The sequence below is a fragment of the Monopterus albus genome, unplaced genomic scaffold (assembly GCF_001952655.1).
Source record: "Monopterus albus unplaced genomic scaffold, M_albus_1.0 scaffold453.1, whole genome shotgun sequence".
Taxonomy (NCBI): domain Eukaryota; kingdom Metazoa; phylum Chordata; class Actinopteri; order Synbranchiformes; family Synbranchidae; genus Monopterus; species Monopterus albus.
The window spans coordinates 7,551-22,238 of NW_018128333.1; the positions used below are offsets into that span (position 1 = coordinate 7,551).

The 14,688-nt window shown below is 41.4% G+C and overlaps 1 protein-coding gene across 4 annotated transcripts in view; it reads left to right on the forward strand.

Moving 5' to 3' along the window:
- Window positions 1-2,290: 2,290 nt before the first annotated feature.
- Window positions 2,291-14,688, forward strand: part of usp20 (ubiquitin specific peptidase 20) — a 16,165-nt gene continuing 3,767 nt past the window's right edge. Inside the window, exons 1-25 of one of the 4 annotated variants that reach the window (XM_020587323.1) lie at window positions 2,291-2,497; window positions 2,591-2,608; window positions 2,793-2,897; window positions 3,127-3,180; window positions 3,557-3,619; window positions 3,719-3,859; window positions 4,023-4,125; window positions 4,286-4,355; window positions 4,493-4,606; window positions 4,771-4,870; window positions 6,439-6,952; window positions 7,046-7,195; window positions 8,416-8,528; window positions 8,944-9,116; window positions 11,217-11,311; window positions 11,415-11,448; window positions 11,548-11,593; window positions 11,695-11,875; window positions 12,020-12,146; window positions 12,228-12,397; window positions 13,000-13,081; window positions 13,809-13,917; window positions 13,995-14,097; window positions 14,190-14,258; window positions 14,346-14,514. In XM_020587323.1, coding sequence (XP_020442979.1) covers window positions 2,820-2,897; window positions 3,127-3,180; window positions 3,557-3,619; window positions 3,719-3,859; window positions 4,023-4,125; window positions 4,286-4,355; window positions 4,493-4,606; window positions 4,771-4,870; window positions 6,439-6,952; window positions 7,046-7,195; window positions 8,416-8,528; window positions 8,944-9,116; window positions 11,217-11,311; window positions 11,415-11,448; window positions 11,548-11,593; window positions 11,695-11,875; window positions 12,020-12,146; window positions 12,228-12,397; window positions 13,000-13,081; window positions 13,809-13,917; window positions 13,995-14,097; window positions 14,190-14,258; window positions 14,346-14,503 — 2,847 coding nt within the window. In that variant the 5' untranslated portion in view covers window positions 2,291-2,497; window positions 2,591-2,608; window positions 2,793-2,819 and the 3' untranslated portion in view covers window positions 14,504-14,514. Of the gene's footprint in view, window positions 2,609-2,792; window positions 2,898-3,126; window positions 3,181-3,556; window positions 3,620-3,718; window positions 3,860-4,022; window positions 4,126-4,285; window positions 4,356-4,492; window positions 4,607-4,770; window positions 4,871-6,438; window positions 6,953-7,045; window positions 7,196-8,415; window positions 8,529-8,943; window positions 9,117-11,216; window positions 11,312-11,414; window positions 11,449-11,547; window positions 11,594-11,694; window positions 11,876-12,019; window positions 12,147-12,227; window positions 12,398-12,999; window positions 13,082-13,808; window positions 13,918-13,994; window positions 14,098-14,189; window positions 14,259-14,345; window positions 14,515-14,688 lie in introns of all 4 variants that reach the window. The other 3 variants (XR_002273734.1, XM_020587322.1, XM_020587324.1) reach the window with 3 other exon arrangements.

The following is a 14,688-nucleotide window of genomic DNA, read 5'->3' on the forward strand; positions in this document are numbered from 1 at the left end:
AACCTCCGACCGGAGAGCAGTGGTGTAAACAGTCCATGCTGGGGGTGGGTGGGATCTTTGAGGATGGAGGCAGCTTTCCTACGCACCCTGCGGTGGTAAATGCTCTGCAGAGAGGGCAGTGGAGTCCTGGTGATCTTCTCCAGTCTTTACCACTCTCTGCAGGCGCTTGCGGTCCATAGCAGTAGTGCTGCCATACCAGACAGTGATGCAGCTGTAGAAGTTGCAAAGGATCCTAGGCGACATGCCAAACCTCCTCAGTGACAAGTTAAAACCAGCTTAGTAAACGGGCAGTAACAAATCTAAGGCACTGTGTGTTATGTGTCCAAGTGAGGTCCTTACTGGGTGGCTGTGGCTCCCGAGGGAGGGCAGTCGTCTCCTGACCAGCAAGTTGGTGGTTTGACTCCCGATCTCCCCGCATGCCTAAGTGTCCCTGAACAAGACATTGCTCCCGGTGGTCCCATTGTGTGGCAGCCTGTCATCATTGGTGTGTGAATGGTGTATTGTCTACTGTAAAGCGCTTTGGCCAGTGCAACACTGTGGAAAAATGTGCTATATAAATACAGTCCATTTTACTGATGTGGACACTCAGGTATTTGAAGCTGCTCACCTTCTCCACTTTGAGCCCCCGGAAGAACAGTGGCTGATGAGATCTCTCCTTCCTCATGTCCACTATCATCTCCTTCATCTTGTCCGTGTTGAGGCTGAGATTATTGTCCTTGCACCATGACACCAGACTGACCACCTCCCTCCTGTAGGCTGCTTCGTCCCCGCCAGTGATGCGACCAATCACTGCGGTGTCGTCCGCGAACTTAAGGATGATGTTGTCTTTGTGGGAGGTGACACAGTCATGGGTGAACAGGGTGTAGAGGATGGGACTGAGGACACATCCCTGTAAGGTTCGAATCCAGTGCTGGAAAATATGAAACTCGGCATCTTTTCTGTGAAGATATTGTGGAGTATAAAATACAATTCCCTGTCCTGTTTAAGACATTTTGACAGTAAAAACCGATTTTTGCAAAATCATGCCAGAAGCTTTATTTTGCACTATACTTTTAATAGGTTAACATAAAAGACAAGACGCCACTTTACTCAGAATAGATTTATTCAATAAATATAAAACAATGTCAGATCTTATTTGTACATGATACATATAAAATATGACATGAAAAGCAAATAATCAGATAAATTTTATCTGTTTGAGATAATATCTACTAATAATATTTCTCTTGAAATATAAACAAGTGTCCAATGTATTAGTTTATAACATTTAAAAACAAAAACTGTTACCATGGTGCAAAGCAACAAAGGTTGCTGAAGGTATGGTATGAAAAGGAAATTATAGAAGCAAGTGAAAATGTAACAGTAAGGACCCGGTTTATGTGCATAAAGAATACAATGTTTAGAGCAGTATTTACAATACGTCCTAACTCAACGCAGTAGTGTGACTCAAGATTCATCTCCTTTATAAATGCAGGAACCGATGCTTGGAAATGTTACTGCATGTGTGTATTAAAAAAAAAAAAGAAAGAGAAAAAAAAAAAGTAGTAACAGGAGATGTTAGCTGAGCTTCAAGAACATGGAAAACTGGCAGGGTATGACAAGACATTGAACCAGCAGGTAACTGAACGAAGGGAGAATATAAAGGCTGGAGACCCGGGGATAATGAGCAACAGGTGGAAACAATAAGCGTTGATTATGAACTGGATCCAAACTGAGGCAGGTGAAAATGGCACATAACAGGAAATTCTACAAAATAAAAGCACAAAACAGGAAGCAAGTCCAGAAACCATAACATGGAAATTCAGTATCTTGCCCAAGGACACTTCGACATGTGGACTGTAGGCACCAAGATTCGAACCTTTAACTTTCCGGTTAGGAGCCGACTGCTCTACTCACCGCACCACCATCGCCTCCCCAACCAGGAATTGGTTGTTACTCAAGTTCATTTGCATGTGAAGGCAAACGAGAGAATACTTTTGGCAATATAGTGTATATAATCAATTAACATGTTGATATAAGTGAAAATGGGTTTTTATCATAACATGATCTTAACCTGTCCCAGGTTCAGGCGGGAGAGGGAATTATTTAAAAATACTGTTCTAAGAGGTGGAATGAACTGACAAAGGTCAGTGGATATAGGATATAGAGTACTTATTAGGTTATTAGAGATTAGGTGTGGTGGTAGGTAGGGTTCGTTCTGATCCACACTCCAGTCTGGAAGGTGGCGGTAATGCACCTAAAGCTGTTTGCCAACCGCCATAAAGACCAGCTGAAGAAGAAGAACATGCTCGGTTCTTCGTGCCGCGTCGTGCCGTACCGGGCCGTGCTATGGATGGGAGGGGGAGTTGTTTGGGGATGGTGGGCTGGGGTATCGCGTCTCTCGGCTCAAATCCTCTCGGTATCTTGCTAGCCTACCGTCGTGTGCAAGCGATCAGCCTGGATTGTTTAAAAGAGGAGTGAAAAATAAGTATTGTCACCGTGTTAGCTGTTTCTGTTGGTAAATATAGTCATTCATATCATCCGTTGAGTTCGCTGCTTTGACATGTTTTCTCAGAATTCGTTGGTAAACATAAGGCCTTTCACTTTGCAGAGCTGTCAGATTCTGCAGGTAAATGTGTGGGGTTACTGTGTAAAGGTAGCCGTAACAATACTACACATAGCGAAGTTATGTTTGAGGTGTATATGTCCTCTATAGTTGCCTTCGTATTGATGTGTTTAAGCGGATTTTAGCTACAACAATTGTCATCTGAGTTACTACAGTTTAGTTATTAATGTCATGTTTAAATTTGCAGACATCCCCTTGAAGAGCGTGAGTGGCTATGGCTGAACAAGACATTTGTCCCCACCTGGACTCTGTAGGAGAGGTAACCACAGAGGACCTGCTCCATAAATCCAAGGTGGGTTTTCACTTATTTACTGTAAATGTTCTGTACAATGTCAAAGATGTCCAGTGTAGGTCACTGGCAGTGTGTGCCATGGCCCACACATCCCTAAAGGTTGTCCTATGATTCTTGTTGTAGCTGTAATAATACCCACATGAGCTAGAATACATGGAAACTCTTTATGCACAGTGTAAAGCATCCCAGCTTGTGAGAGTGTACACATATATTGTTCCTCTTGCTGCAGGGAACTTGCCAGTCATGTGGTGCAGGAGGTCCAAACCTGTGGGCCTGTCTACAGGTAGGATCAGAGTTTGAATCTTTTTTTTTAATGTTTAGATTTTTTTGTCTTTCCAAAGATAATTGCTGGTGTAGCTTGTGCACGTTGTCACAAAAACGATGACTACTGTAAGTGCAGCCACTGCTCAGCTACTAATCGTAAATCATTTGAGAGAAGCTGGCTGGGTGAATACTTAATAATTAACGATGACTTGAGACGTAAATATAATTATACATGCATCAGCTCTCAAACTCAGCCCAGCAAGTACCCAGTATGTGCAAATACAGCCATGAAATTATATTCTGATTGATGTTTGACATTTTAGTATTGCATTTATTTATAGATTAGGTCAGTTCTGGTAAATATGGTGACATTATGTCGATGTCCTGCTTTGTAGAATGAGTGTCCATATGTTGGTTGTGGAGAGTCCTTCTCTGATCACAGCACCCTGCATGCACAGGTAAAACACTGAAATACCCTCCAGCATTTGTTCTTCTTGTCAAACAGTGATTATTTTAAAACAGAGTCCCTTGAATGACTGTGTGTGTGTTTCTTTTAGGCTAAGAAGCACAATTTGACTGTGAACCTGACGACATTCAGGGTCTGGTGTTATGTATGTGAGCGGGAGGTGTTTCTGGAACACAGGCCTGCCTTGGTGCCTGTACCTGCTGCTCCCCACCACTGCAAAGCCACAGAGCAGGTCTGACTTTGCTTCAGGAAAATCAGCTCACCTCGTTACTTTCTGGCTCTTCCTGCTTGGTGGATTTAAATAGAAAAATCTGCAAGTGCTAGTGATGCTATTTCAGATTCACATAACCTGTTTTTTGCTCACCTCCTGTAGTGTCTATTAATTATTTTTGTAGGAAGCAGCTCCCCAGCCAGCAGGACACCCACTGAAAGCAGTACCAATTGCTGTGGCAGAAGAAGAAGGTTCAGAGTCAGAGGAGGATGAGCTTAAACCCAGAGGTACACCAAGTTTATTTCACAGCTTCTTTTCATCCAGGCTAGGAGCAATAATTAATTCTATCTGGTGTCCTCTCAAGACTAAAAAATATGAGGTTACCTACTTAACTTGCTTTAGGAATATGGAAAGCCAAACACCTCTTGTTTCTCCTGTTGTTTGCAGGCTTGACAGGAATGAAAAATATTGGAAACTCCTGCTACATGAATGCAGCTCTTCAAGCTTTGTCTAACTGGTGAGGCTGCTTCCTCTTTACATTTGACCAGTTACTGGGATGTGTCTTCATTCTGTATGTTTATGAAAGCATCTTCTTTAAAATAGTTAGAGTTTTGTTGTGTTGATGGAATATTTTCTCCTCTCTATCCTCACCAGTCCTCCTCTCACTCAGTTCTTCCTGGACTGCAGTGGATTGGTCCGGACTGACAAGAAGCCTGCTCTCTGTAAAAGCTACCAGAAACTCATCTCAGAACTCTGGCATAAAAAACGGTAATAAGCACATAAATGTGACATAAAATAGCTTGAGGCAACCTTTTAAATGGCAGAACTACTATATAAATATTGAGTTTGTATAAGACTTACACTACTATCTGCTAATCAGTCATTTTCATATTGATTTCTCTTAATGCCTCTCATGGCTGTCACCTTCTCAGACTGAGCTATGTCATCCCTACCAGTCTGTCTCATGGCATCAAACTAGTAAACCCTATGTTTCGTGGTTACGCTCAGCAGGTAGGGGCAAGTACTCAGCAGGTAACTACACCTGGCATCACTCAACAGCTTGATGTGGTCATGTCTTTGAAGCCCTGTGCATTTTTATCACACATTCCCCAAATTGCATTTATGTTGTTTTGCTATATTTGCTCTTAACAACCAAACGTTTGACTCAGATTTTTTACTTGTGTGGTGTAATGTATATTTTAGTTGTACCAGAATATGAATCATTTCCTGACCTCCCCAGTCTGATGTCTGTTTGTTCAAAGCTATGAAGAAGAATTCCAGCAGAGGAACAATATAATCTAATTTCTTCTGTAATCATTACAATAACAACTTCATAATCGCTTAAATTACAATGTGGACTTATTTTAGTCCAGCCAGCCCCCTCAGAGAGGTTTAGTAGTGTATTTATTAAAAGAAGAGACTTTTTGGGAAGCAGTTATCTTAGCTTAGCATAAGGAATGGAAGCAGGGGAAAATATTCAGCCACAACTTGTCACTTTTACACTCAAATTTTTGTACACATTAAACAAACAAGATATACAGTGCTGTGAAAAAGTATTTGCCCCCTTACTGATTTCTTATCTTTTTGCATGTTTGTCACACTGTAATGTTTCAGATCATCAAACAAATTTAAATATTAGTCAACGATAACACAAGTAAACACATCATGCAGTTTTTAAATGAAGGTTTTTATTATTAAGGGAAAACAAAATCCAAAACTACAAAGCCCTGTGTGAATAAGTGTTTCCCCCCCCTGTCAAAACATAACTTAACTCTGGTTTATCGCCCCTCAGTTCAATTTCTCTAGCCACACCCATGCCCGATTACTGCCACACCTGTTCGCAATCAAGAAATCACTTAAATAGGACCTGCCTGACAAAGTGAGATAATGGCTCTCACTGTGGTTCGCTGCCGTCCCAAAGCTTTAGAAATGGCTTTATAACCTTTTCCGGACTGATAGAGCTCCATTATTCTCTTTCTCATTTGTTTTTGAATTTCTTTGGATCTCGGCATGATGTCTAGCTTTTGAGGATCTTTTGGTCTACTTCACTTTGTCAGGCAGGTCCTATTTAAGTGATTTCTTGATTGCGAACAGGTGTGGCAGTAATCAGGCCTGGGTGTGGCTAGAGAAATTGAACTCAGGTGCAATAAACCAGAGTTAAGTTATGTTTTGACAGGGGGGCGAACATTTCTTCACACAGGGCTATGTAGTTTTGGATTTTGTTTTCCCTTAATAATAAAAACCTTCATTTAAAAACTGCATGATGTGTTTACTTGTGTTATCTTTGACTAATATTTAAATTTGTTTGATGATCTGAAACATTACAGTGTGACAAACATGCAAAAAGATAAGAAATCAGTAAGGGGGCAAATACTTTTTCACACCACTGTAAATTGTTAAGTTGTGAGCTTTAGAGATGCTGGTAGGTGGATTTTGTTACACTTTGATTGAGCCAGGAGAACAGTTTCCTCCTGTTTGTTGTCATTTATCTATTACCCATTTAAACATATCCCATTTTTCAGCAAAACTCCTGTTTCTGTGTATGTGGCCATGCTCATGCATCCTCCTTTTGACTTAATGTAATGTGCTTTCCTGGACAGGACACTCAGGAGTTCCTGCGCTGTCTGATGGACCAGTTACATGAAGAGCTGAAGGAGCCTTTGACAGAGTGCAGCATGAGCGGGGAGGGAAGTGACAGGGAGGAGAGAAGAGATGGAGACCACTCCCCGTCTGAGGATGAATTCCTATCCTGTGACTCTGGTTCTAGCAGTGATCGGGGCGAGGGAGGAGGTGCAGGTGACGGCGAGTTGCTTGTGCAAGATGCATGTGATGGTGTCAGGTCACCGGCAGTGGGGATGGTGGGCATCACTCCCGTTGGGGTGATCTCAGAGAAGGAGAGGCTGAAGCAAAGAAGGGTGTCTGGGTCACCTCTCCGTGGAGGGTCACAAGAGATGGATGAGGACGCTGATGTAGATACAGCAGCTGAGGAAGAGGTTCCTGAAAGGGGAGAGGAAGAGGAGTTAACACCAACTTCAAACACTGAGCTCCAAAACCCAGAGAACAATCAGGCAGCCAATACGGGGCAGAGACAAGGCCAGAGCAACAGCACTTCAGGTATAATACTAACAGGGTTACTGTTGGTTTCCTATCATTGGATAAGTTTTCCCTAAACTCTAAATTATGTGCATCAAATGCATTGTTTTCTAGAGCCAGACAACGAAGCATCAATGACCCAGCCCCAGTCCACTCCCTGTAGTCCTGTGCGAACCCTTCAGGAGCTGCATCCCAAACTATCCTCCGGTCCACCTCGCTCCAGCCCGCTTCGCTGTGTAGGATCTGTGTACCCATTCAAAAAAGGTGCGGCAACAGCTAGGGTTCAGAACATAAGGGTATGGGGGGGTTAAACTGCTGCTTTGGATTTGTACAGTCAACAATAATGTATGGGGGAGGGTGGTACAGCAGTGTGGTGGTTAGCACTGTCGCCTTACAGCAAGAAGGTTCTGGGTTCAAGCCCCGGCTGACGCATTGCCTTTCTGTGTGGAGTTTGCATGTTCTCCCTGTGCCTGTGTGGGTTCTGTCCGGGTGCTCCGGTTTCCTCCCACAGTCCAAAGACATATAGCTTAGGTTGATTGGCAACTCTAAAATTGGACATTTTCTTGAAGGGCATCCAGCATAAAACGTGCCAAGTTTAACATGCGAATCGTCAGTTGGGTGGCAACTGATGATTCGTTGTGGCGACCTCTAATGGATAATAATAATAATCACCTTTATTTGGCCAAGTATGTTACACACAAGGAATTCGTTTCCGGTACAGAACCAAGGCAGCCATCTGCGGCGCCAACTCACACCGATGACTCTAACCATCGGGGGCAACTTGGGCGTTCAGTGTCTTGCCCATGGACACTTTGACATGTGGACTGCAGGCACCGTGATTTAAACCTCCAACCCTCCGGCTGGGAGACAACTGCTCTACCCACTGAACCACAGTTGCCCCCAAATAGCTAAGCTGGCCCGTACGGGGAACAGCCGAGAGTAGAAGAAGAAGAAGTCAACTCTAATGTCATTAGATATTTGTTTACACAAAGAGCCTCTTTTTCACCTTCAGGGTCACACACTGCTGCACTGTGCTGCCTGGTTGGAAAAACACGAGAATGTTGTATTTTTTCACAAGCTGTGTTCTACTATTTGTGTGATCCTCTTGGAATTGTTTGTTGACTGTTTCCACTGCTGGTTTTGTTGGGATGCACAGTGAAGAGTGACAACTCCCACTTTAAGTCCCTGGATTGTCTAGCCTATCCACTGAATCGTCTATGTGGAGGACAGTTTTGGTAATGTTGTGGATGAACAATGAACACTGCTGAAATTAATGCTGTTAAGTGGTAATCTTGTCTAACCACAGCCTAATGCTATATTCTAAGCAGACAGTCTGTTGCTTGCTTGTTCCCCTGTCCACATGATTTAATTAAGGTTGTGGTGTTTTTATGTGCTTTTTAGTTAGGCCAACTCAAAGGGCTTTTTGGCTTTAACAATATTAAGTTTGCCCTTTAAAACCCTCCTTGTTATCATGTGTATTCCAGCTCAGCTGCTGCTCAGTACCAGGAAGAAGAAACAGTCTCATTATCGCAGTGTGATCTCTGACATCTTCGACGGCTCTATCCTCAGTCTGGTCCAGTGTTTAACCTGTGACAGGGTGAGCTGCGTTTCACAGTTTTAAACACCAGGGGAAGCTACATGCATATTCAGTCAGAAACCACCAGATATTACTTGATTAACCTTTTTTTGGATGGAAATTAAAAGAAAGTATGTCACTGGGTATTTCATTTCAGCATTAAGGAGTATTTTACATTATTTGAATGATTAAAACGTGAAAATCATGGTTTATCTCTTTATATTTGAAACTTTTTTAGATTTTATTATTTTGGCATATAATTTATATCTTTGACAATTGTGTATTATATTTTGAGAACACAGATGGTTAATAATTTATGAGTTCAAAACAACTCAGTTTAATTAGGTATATGTTGTCCTATGTAACAGATTACATTAAGTTCCTCTCTTTCTGATTGGGATATGCTATTTAAACCAGTTCTCTGAATGTCTGACAGGTCTCTACTACAGTGGAAACCTTCCAGGACTTGTCTCTCCCTATTCCCGGCAAAGAAGACTTGGCTAAGCTCCACTCCTCCATCCATCAAAACCTTCCAGTCAAGACAGGCGTGTGTCCCGACACTTATGGCTCACAGGGCTGGATCTCTTACATCATGGACTCTATACGCCGGTAGGTGGACCATGTTAAACCCTTTCAGTCGGGGAAGAAGTCGGCGTGTTTGAGCAGAAACACATTAATTCACTACAATCTAATTGCATGTTAGTATGCTGATGTCATTGATATGATATATTCACTTTCAATTGACTTTACTTTTAGATGTAAGTATGACTTAAAGAGTAAGGTTCTTACAGGTAAAGCAGGTAAGTGGAGTCTTGAGCTGTTTCAGTGTCATGCTCAATTAATTTCTTGTGAAAATCAGCCACAGTGGTGCCTCCAGGAAAAGTATTATATGGGAATTTGCACTGTATTTGGCTGTGGAAGCCACACATAGGTGAAGCAGCATGTTTTCAGTTTGTTAATCACAAGAAGCAGAATGTCAGAGCTTTGTGCACTCACATCAGTAAGACGTTTTATTTAGTTCAATCATTTGCAATAATCCCTCAGTTTTATGGTTGAGCCATTTTTATTTGTTGACCAACAATGTGTCTACAATGTGTTACTCAACTTATTACCAACAGGTGTGGCAAGAGGCAATGTGCAAGCAGAGGCGTCCCCAGACCCGCTTCTCTGAAAATCTCATAAGGCTCCTTATAAGATTCAATCCCTTAACCACCACTAACAAAACTATACTTACATTTCTATCTACCTCTGTCTTAGTTGTTTCCAATTGCACCAGACCTGGTGAAACCTTGGCCCATGAAGAATTAAGAAATTCTGTCAGGGCAAAATTTTGTGTTATTTTTCATACCTCAAAGCTAAAAACAAACAAACAAACAAAAAAAACTCTGTATTGTATGGTTCATGTAGTGAGTTTGTCTTGATGGTGTCTAGGAGTCGGTGCAGAACTGATGGGGTGGAGAGATTATGTAGATTGGGGAGGGCTCCAGAGTACTTGATCCAGTGCTCGAGGACAACCTCGGTGTGCTGAACAATAAGATGGCTGTGTAGCAGTGATGCTGCATTTTTAAGGTCCGCAGAGGATTTTTAGTGGTGTAGTATAAAGTGTAGTTATTGTCTGTGTAAATGATGCTGTGGGTTTCCTGAGATTTTCTGCAGCACTGCTCATTTGAAAAACTGGTTTCTAATCATAGAAGACAGTGCTTATCAGACATAAAAGTAGAACCACTCCTTTTGACAAGTGCATTTTCACATACCTTAACTATGCATTTATCATCTTCTATGCTAGGACACAGATGCAGAGACAGGCCTTGGCATGCTCTTTCCTCATTTTCAAGCTGTACCAAGTTTTCAAAAGCACTGTTACCATAACAGTGCTTGTGTGTTTAGCTCATGACTCGTGGCTTGAGGCAGCATAGATGAAGTATTCTAAAACTCAGGTTCACTGGTTCTCCACAAAGTACTGTATGTTGATGCAGAAGCGTATTTCAAGCTTAAGTATTACCTGTGAAGCAAAAGCTGTATAGTCTGCATAGTGTCTCATTGGAGGTAGCAGTGTCAGTGCCCTCAGCTTTATCTATGTAGTCTTTAATGGCCATCCTGGATTTTAAAGTTGATCTAATCGATATTTTCATTTTCACAAAGATCAAATAACTAATGTGAAAGGGGCCTCTCGTAGAGAAGAACCTACATAGAATTAATATCTGAGTCAGTTTTTCTCAGTTCTGCTGAGCTTTATGTCTTTGTGGTCATTGTTTTCCTGTGTATAACTTCACAGTTCCATCTCACCATTTTCAGTTGCAGCATGCAGCTCTTTTCAAAAAGGCTCTAAAAACCCTGAATATAGTGGCCCATTTAGCAGATAAAGAGACAGGCATTGCCCTCAGGAGTTGGTGGAGAAGACGGCAAAGCTTAAAGAGTGAATATTGGACTGTTGATTCACCAGGTTCTAGAAACACAACTCCAAATGAGTGCCAATGCTGTTCCTGTCTCAAGACCCTTGTTCTAGTGGTAAGTACTCAAGATGAGGCTGAACTTCTAGCAAAGACCCTCTCAGGAGCTAATACCGCTCCATTGCTCCTGGGGCATTTAATCATTACAAGCTGCTGATCCACAAGGAAGCCACTTTGCTGCTATGATGACTGTCAGGAGACAAACTAATGAGGTCCTGTGATTGTTGATTACAACTGTTTGTGTTGTGCTTTTGAACAGGTTCGTAGTCTCATGTATTCCCAGCTGGTTTTGGGGACCCATGGTTACACTAGAGGACTGTCTCGCTGCTTTCTTTGCAGCAGATGAGCTTAAAGGTAAACAATACTACATATAATGTGCTCTCAAGTTTAAAAATTGTGAGAAGCAGATGGGAGAATTTGATGTCATAATTTACATTTACGTTCCTTCCTTTCCCAGGAGATAACATGTATAGCTGTGAGAGATGTAAAAAGTGAGTATATACAGTAAATCCACATGGAAACATTCATTAGAACTGGAGACATTAGAAAGTGTCATTGACATTTATTCACACTTCAAATGGTTTCAACAGGTTGCGAAATGGTGTCAAATATTGCAAAGTACTTCGACTTCCGGAGGTACAACTTTTTTATCTCATCTCTTTCTTCCTTCCGTGATAAAAAAACCTAGATGTTCACTTGTGGTCAGCCACATAAACTCTTCATGGATGTTTGTCTAGATTCTGTGCATTCACCTGAAACGTTTCCGGCATGAAGTCATGTATTCATTCAAGATTAGCAGCCACGTATCCTTCCCATTGGAGGGCCTGGACATGCAACCATTCCTGGCTAAAGAGAGCCCATCCCAAGTCACCACATATGATCTGCTGTCAGTCATTTGTCACCATGGCACTGCAGGAAGTAAGAGAGTACTTCATTTCAGATATTATGATTAATGTATCTCAGAATATGATCAAACTTAAATACCATGTTCTCTTGTTTTCTCTTTCATAACACTTCTTTCATTATATATTCTGTTATGTCACCACTTTTATGCTGCTGCAGGTGGACACTACATAGCTTACTGTCAGAATGTGATCAATGGCCAGTGGTATGAGTTTGATGACCAGTATGTCACAGAAGTCCATGAGACGGTGGTGCAGAATGCAGAGGCCTATGTGTTGTTTTATAGGTGAGCATGGGAAGATGCTGTGATGTTCATTTGCTCTGAACCTATGATGATTTATGATGCATTTTTCTCTGACTCGTGCAGAAAGAGTAGTGAGGAGTCAGTGAGGGAAAGGCAGAAGGTGGTGGCTCTGGCCAATATGAAAGAGCCCAGCCTGCTGCAGTTTTACATCTCCAGAGAATGGCTGAATAAGTTCAACACCTTCGCTGAACCAGGCCCCATCAGCAATCACACATTTCTTTGTCAGCATGGAGGTGTGTGGTAGAGTTTTTTTTGTTTGTTTTTTTTTACAGGCTTTGTGGATTTTTTTACATGCTCTTTTAAGGGGGAACTCCTTAGATTTTACATACACAAATCTGTATCTAGTTAGTTTTCCAATGATCCGAAAGTGCAATACTAAGTGACTGGAGTACCCTTTTAAGAACAGACACTTTCAGATAACCTCATAGCAAAAAAGATGACTGTCAGTAGGATGCTGATTATGCTGTTGATCAGTATCGGTACTCAACAATTCCTTTTTTAGGCTTTCAAAACAGTTCCCCAAGCTTGTAGCTACCTTCTCTACACAAATGTTTGTTTTCACATTGTGCAAAAGGTTTATATGTGCAGCATGATGCAGGACAGTACCTGTCTCTCTCAACATATCAGCTACCAAGACTAATTATCCTTATTCTTGGATTTGTATGATGGTTGGCTATTTAACATATCTTGACTAGCAAAACATGGCTTTATAGCATATGTGAGATACAGGCCATTATTTTTAAAGAGGCAGAGGGTGGGGATTTTATGTAGGAGGAGAACAACATTTATTTTTGGTGATTCCGCCTTTAACACTTCATATATTTTATCTCTGCAGGGATCCCTCCTAATAAATACCACTATATAGATGATCTGGTTGTTATTGTTCCTCAGAACGTGTGGGAGTATCTTTACAACAGGTAAACATGCAGCATTCTACCATTATACTGAATGACAGAATGCATAAAGGCATTGAGTTAGAAAGTTGTACATGTCAACAATATCTGCCACAGTTTTACATTTGACAAACCATTTTAATGATTTAAATTAAATGATTTAAACAACTTATTTTTGCAACCTTCTCTGCGTGAGCCTTCCTCTGCTCATGAGGTAATGAAGAAGCTTTATCTTTCATTTCTTTTAACTTGGCAAAAAACTAAAAAAAAGCATAAAACTTTACAAACATTTAAAAAAAAACACCCAGTTGTCTATTAGAAAGCAACAACACAAGCAGAATAAATACACAGGGAGTGCGCTGACCTCTTTAAACTTGTATTCTGGTTTATTACAACTTATTTTTGTACTTGTACAAATTTGAGATGATTTTGTTTCCTGATAAGTTAAAGCTACACCAATCAATGTCAAAAACATGGCCTGTTTTACTGTAACTACCCGTTTAGTCACAGACAAATGACTTGTAATGTTGTCACTTGATATATTTGAAATATTGTTTTGAAAAACTCCATATTTAGCTTTACAATGCAAGTGATGGAAAAACTGTGGCCAGCATGAAGTAAAAACCTGTAAACAGGGGCCCAAGTTGAAAGTTGCTTCAGTGATTTACATTTGGATGCATGCATATACCTCAGTTTGGCCCAGTCTGTCTCTGTCTTTTAGTGCCTTTCTGTTTAATGTTTCTGTTCTCAGTTTTGGGGGCGGCCCTGCAGTCAACCACCTGTATATGTGTGCTATCTGCCAGATCGAGATTGAAGCTCTAGCTAAACGCAGAAAAATGGAAATAGATACCTTCATCAAGGTAAAAGCCTGTGTTCTGCAAGAGTTTGCCTCTGCTTTGTGTTGGATGTTGAATGAGCAGTTTTCTTTTGTCTGTAGCTGAACAAAGAGTTTCAGGCTGAGGAGGCTCCAACAGTGATCCTGTGCATCAGCATGCAGTGGTTCAGAGAGTGGGAGAGCTTTGTGAAAGGCAAAGACAATGGTAAGACTCTGCTGCTAGATAGAGGCAGTTGTGCATTAAATTTCTTCATCTCTCAGTTTTTACAAAATATTTTTTATCGTTTGTTTTCTCAGAGCCACCTGGTCCAATCGACAACAGTAAAATTGGTGTTATGAAAGGAGGACATATTCAACTCAAGCAAGGTGAACCTCAGCATCAGCTGAGAAGAAAGTAAAGACAGAAATGAAGACCAGATGGTCATAAATGTGTTTATGTGTTTCTCCCCTCAGGTGCAGACTATGGTCAGATCTCCGAGGAGACTTGGCAGTACTTGTTGGGTATTTATGGTGGAGGCCCTGAGATCGCAGTTAGACAGACAGTGGCCCCGGCTGAGCCTGACAGCCTTCATGGAGAAAGGAAAATCGAGGCAGAGACCAGAGCACTTTGAGATAAAGAGAGGTTAGAATCTTTATTTAATGGGAAACACTGCTCAGTGCTTAGTATATACTGCTTTATCACAGTAATCCCTTGTAAGAACTTGCATTCCCCTGCATACACACAGAATTGCATGCAATCACATATTTGGATATACTTTGGGTAATGTGTAATAGTTTACTGAAAGCCAAGGTCTTG